General features: G+C 46.1%; 1 protein-coding gene across 1 annotated transcript; it reads left to right on the top strand.

Moving 5' to 3' along the window:
- The first annotated feature begins 293 nt into the window (after positions 1-293).
- LOC123167939 (fasciclin-like arabinogalactan protein 7) lies at positions 294-2,322 on the top strand. The gene is made up of 2 exons (XM_044585795.1): positions 294-440; positions 1,312-2,322. The coding sequence occupies exon 2, from the start codon at positions 1,342-1,344 to the stop codon at positions 2,137-2,139; it is 798 nt and encodes a 265-aa protein (XP_044441730.1). The 5' UTR covers positions 294-440; positions 1,312-1,341; the 3' UTR covers positions 2,140-2,322.
- The last annotated feature ends 1,884 nt before the right edge of the window (positions 2,323-4,206 follow it).

Here is a 4,206-nt window from a genome sequence, read left to right as displayed (position 1 = left end):
TCCAATAGGGATACCGGTTGAAAACGAATTGTTTACTTTTGAGGGGCTGGCGAGAATCGCCAACTTTCGACGATTCTAAAATGCACCGCGGTTCTGTGTCGATTCTAGGCGAGTCCTATGTAAGAAATGAGTATTTTTACAATTATGATTTTCCATACCGTAATTCTTCATAATCAAGTAAAAAAAAAACTGGCCCTCACCCAGACGCCGACACACTAGCCTGCGGCCTCCCTCTCTCTCATCAACAGCTGCCACCTCTCTCTCTCTCCTGTCTACTAACTCATCTACAGCTGCCATCCATGATGGCATTATCTTTTACTCTTCCCCATACAACAGCTTTTATATAAACGCACACTCCCTCTTATCTCTCCCCCCCACCCCAATCCCACCTCACCCTGTTCGTGCTGCCTTCACTGCTCCCCCGCTCTGCACTCGCTCAGGTCAGTCTCAGTAACCCGTCTTTCACATCTCAATCCAACGCCGTGGCGCAAATGCTCAAATATCCTCGCGCCTTTTCGGGTCTCCATGTGTTTGCAATCTGAGCTTAGGGGCGCTCGATTTTCGAAAATTTAGCTCACAGGCGCGTACATTGCTGCATTTGGATCTGTTCTCCTAGTTCTTGGCCCAAGGAAGAACAGATCTTCTCGTTGTGTACTTTCGTGGTTCTTATTTTCAGCCGAAGCAACGAAATGCAGTGTAATTTTGGCCCCTGCTCTCGGATTCAGGAATGCGCAATTTGTTGGTTTTCCCTGTTCTTGCCATTGTTTTAGCTCTGGAGCAATTTGTTCCATCCATGATGCTGAGATCTGCAGGACGTAAGAGAACTGTTCAGTTCATGCTGAGTAGCAGTTTTTGCTGCCTTTTATTTTATTTTGGTAGGTAGCACATGTTCCGTAATGCCGGTCAATTCTGCTAGATCGGGTCTGGAATGTTTTTCCCCTCGTCATCTATATTTGTCCCTCTTGGTGATAGGGAAAGGCCCAGTACATTAGCTCTCGATGAAAGATCTAATTGAACCACAAATCCTTTCAGATCGAGAGGCTGCATGCTTCTTGAAATCTCACTAGTTCATAGTGCTGTGAAACGCCTTGCAATTCTCGGAAATTGTGCAGAAATCGGAAGAACCGCGAGTTACTGTTCCTGCATAGCCAGGAACCACAATTTAAAATCTCCTGTTATTGCCCAGTAAATTAAGTAATTACCGCGTTTTTGTGGGTGTAGAATTTGCAGACCAGGTAATTCAGGTTCTTGTGAAATAGCGCGAAAAGAAAATTCAGTGCTTAATTCTTTGTTGTTCTTGTGTGACCTCAGGGATTTTGGGCGAAGCAGGGGATCTTCAGGATGAAGCTCAGATCAGGCATTTTTACCGTGGCCATGCTCGCCATTGCCGTGCTCTCCTCCCCAGCATTCGCACAGAAGACGAAGAGCCCCCCTGCTCCGCCGGCAGCCGTCCTCCCACCGTCCCCAGCACCAGCACCAGCGCCGCGCCACGTGGACCTCGCGGACCTCCTGAGCGTGGCCGGCCCGTTCCACACCTTCCTGGACTACCTCCAGAAGACCAACGTCCTGGAGACTTTCCAGAGCAAGGCGAACGACACCAAGGAGGGGATCACCATGTTCGTGCCCAAGGACTCGGCGTTCGCGGCGCTGAGGACGACGACGTTCGCCAACCTCACCAGCGACCAGCTCAAGTCGCTGATGCTGTACCACGCGCTGCCCAAGTACTACTCGCTGGCCGAGTTCAACAAGCTGAGCAGCCTCAACCCGGTGGCCACCTTCGCGGGGTCGCAGTACACGCTCAACCTCACCGACAACATGGGCAGCATCCGGATCAAGTCCATGTGGTCCAACCCCAAGATCAGCAGCAGCGTCTACTCCACCCGCCCGGTCGCCGTCTACGAGGTCGACAAGGTGCTGCTGCCGATGCAGATCTTCAAGAGCGACCCGCCGCTGGCCCCTGCCCCCGCGCCCGCCCCCGCCGACGCCAAGACCTCTGATGACGCGCCTAGCCCGGCGTCGGGGAAGTCAGCGAGCGCGAAGGCCAAGGCGGGGTCCAAGAGCGCGTCGCCCCGCGCCGGCGTCAGTGTGGCCAGTTACCTGGCGGTGGCTGTCTCCGGTGGCCTGATGATGCTCTTGTGAGTGAGAGGCTAATGAGAGAGGTCAGTGGCGGGGTTCATCCGTGCTGCTTAATTTTTACTACATGGATTGTTTCTGAGTTCATTCTTTGGACATAGTAGGCGTTCTGCTAGGATTTGCATCATATATGCTTCTGTGGTTGGTCCTTGTTGATACTACTTGATATACTACTATTTTATTTGTGCATGTATGCAGAGAGTATTTCAGTACTCATGGCTCTAGAGCCAGTGGCTGATTCTTGTCATGCACATTTTTTCTTCGAAAAGGAGGATTACCCGGAAAATGCACAGGAGCTCCGCCCTCCTATATGAATATCAAATTCAAAAATACCAAAGAAACTCAAATAAATCTAGAATCTTGGGATATCAAACCTGGATGTCCAATCTACTTCCATGTGAAGTTTCGTGAAATAATAACAAAAAAGGTATCCGAGACGAAGAAAATACGGTCCAACCTATGATCCACCCAAACAGTTTTTTTGGTACATAGGATTTTTTTGTCTTTTTACAAATGTCATTTCTACCCGGTGGTACATAGGATTTTTTTGTCTTTTTACGGAGATTACCATGAATGTCATTTGCACGGGAGTAGATTTGACACCCAGGTTTGATATCCCAGATTTTTTTTATTTCCTTCGTATTTTTTTGAATTTAATGTTCATATAGGGGTTGAAGCACCAAAGAGCCAAAAATCTGCGTCCATATTAGCCCCTCTATATCAAGTGATGCACATAGCCACAGCCGTTACTTCTCATGTACATGATCTTGAAGAAGAAAATGACATGCATATGAAATACTCCCTCGTTTTCAAAATATAAGGAGCAAACATTTATTTTCAAAGTCAATTTTTATATGTTTGATCAAGTTTATCGCAAAATATATCAAAATCTAGACAACTAAATAAATAAAATATGAAAATATATTTCATGACGAATCTAATGATAATCATTTGGTATTTCGGATATTGATATTTTCCTTTGTAAACTTGTTTGAAGTTAGGGAAGTTCGACATTTTGAAAAATGAATACGCCTTATATATTAAAACATCATGAGTATTTATTCAGAGTAAACATTACAAAAGCTTGTACAAGGCCGATTTATCGGTTGATCACAACTAAAAAAAACTTTCCACCTAACCATAATTTTGGGACAGTTTACTTCACACCACCCAAACAAAGTACTAGTCTAAGACTTTGGCGAAGGGGGTGGGGGACCTATCCGAATACCATGTCGTCACCCATGTGGGCAAAAACATCCTTGGCCATCTGCTGCAAACACGGACACACCTTCGTGAACAACAGATGGTGCTTCTGTCACTGAAGAGTGTACCACAAACAGAGCCAGTGCGTACATCAATAGATAAATTGTGGTGCAAACGATATATTACGATTGAAAACCAAGTCACTTCTACATAGCGAGTGCAACCAAATAAATGTTGATGCTGCCACTATAATAAACATGCAATACTTGTGTGAAACCCCATCTAGCCAGTGACCAAACATGTTTAGCAATATTACATGGTGGGTACAAGTTGGACACGACATCGATGAGGGTCCACGTACCACTCGCAAAGTCGCCTTGGAGGAAAATATGTTTAATCGTTTTATCATCTGTGACAAAGAAACATTGTTTTGCTTCCCTGCTAATTGCAACGAACAAGGTTATCCTTTGTCACTATCACACCTCGGCGTAGGTACCATGAGGAAAAAAACTATCTAGACGTTTTTGCAGTTCAAATGAAACCGCAAAACCCGACTCGGATGGGAAAACGCAGATGGTTCTCACGCGTCACGTTCCCAATGTGACCCAGATGGTGCAGTACATTGGGAACCCGTGCAAGGCTTAGGTGGTTGCCATTCTTAATCCGGACCCATCTTCCAGTACATGGGTAGTGCCAAGACAATGTATGTCCAATCACCAGTCTTACACACAAAATTAACTATTTACCCTGTATTGATATAAAGCATGGCTGGGAGCAAGGCATGATGATGGTGTTAAGGCAACCAAGAAACCTACTTTGTTGTGTGCTAACACTTGGGACGCGTTTGATTGCTTGCATATAGGCCAACCA

The sequence above is a fragment of the Triticum aestivum genome, chromosome 7D (assembly GCF_018294505.1).
Source record: "Triticum aestivum cultivar Chinese Spring chromosome 7D, IWGSC CS RefSeq v2.1, whole genome shotgun sequence".
Taxonomy (NCBI): domain Eukaryota; kingdom Viridiplantae; phylum Streptophyta; class Magnoliopsida; order Poales; family Poaceae; genus Triticum; species Triticum aestivum.
The sequence above is the reverse complement of the archived record's forward strand: the minus strand, read 5'-3'. Positions and strand labels throughout refer to the sequence as shown.

Excerpts from the sequence above, each read along its gene's own strand:
- LOC123167939 (XM_044585795.1), top strand. The coding sequence starts at position 1,342 with ATGAAGCTCAGATCAGGCATTTTTACCGTGGCCATGCTCGCCATTGCC.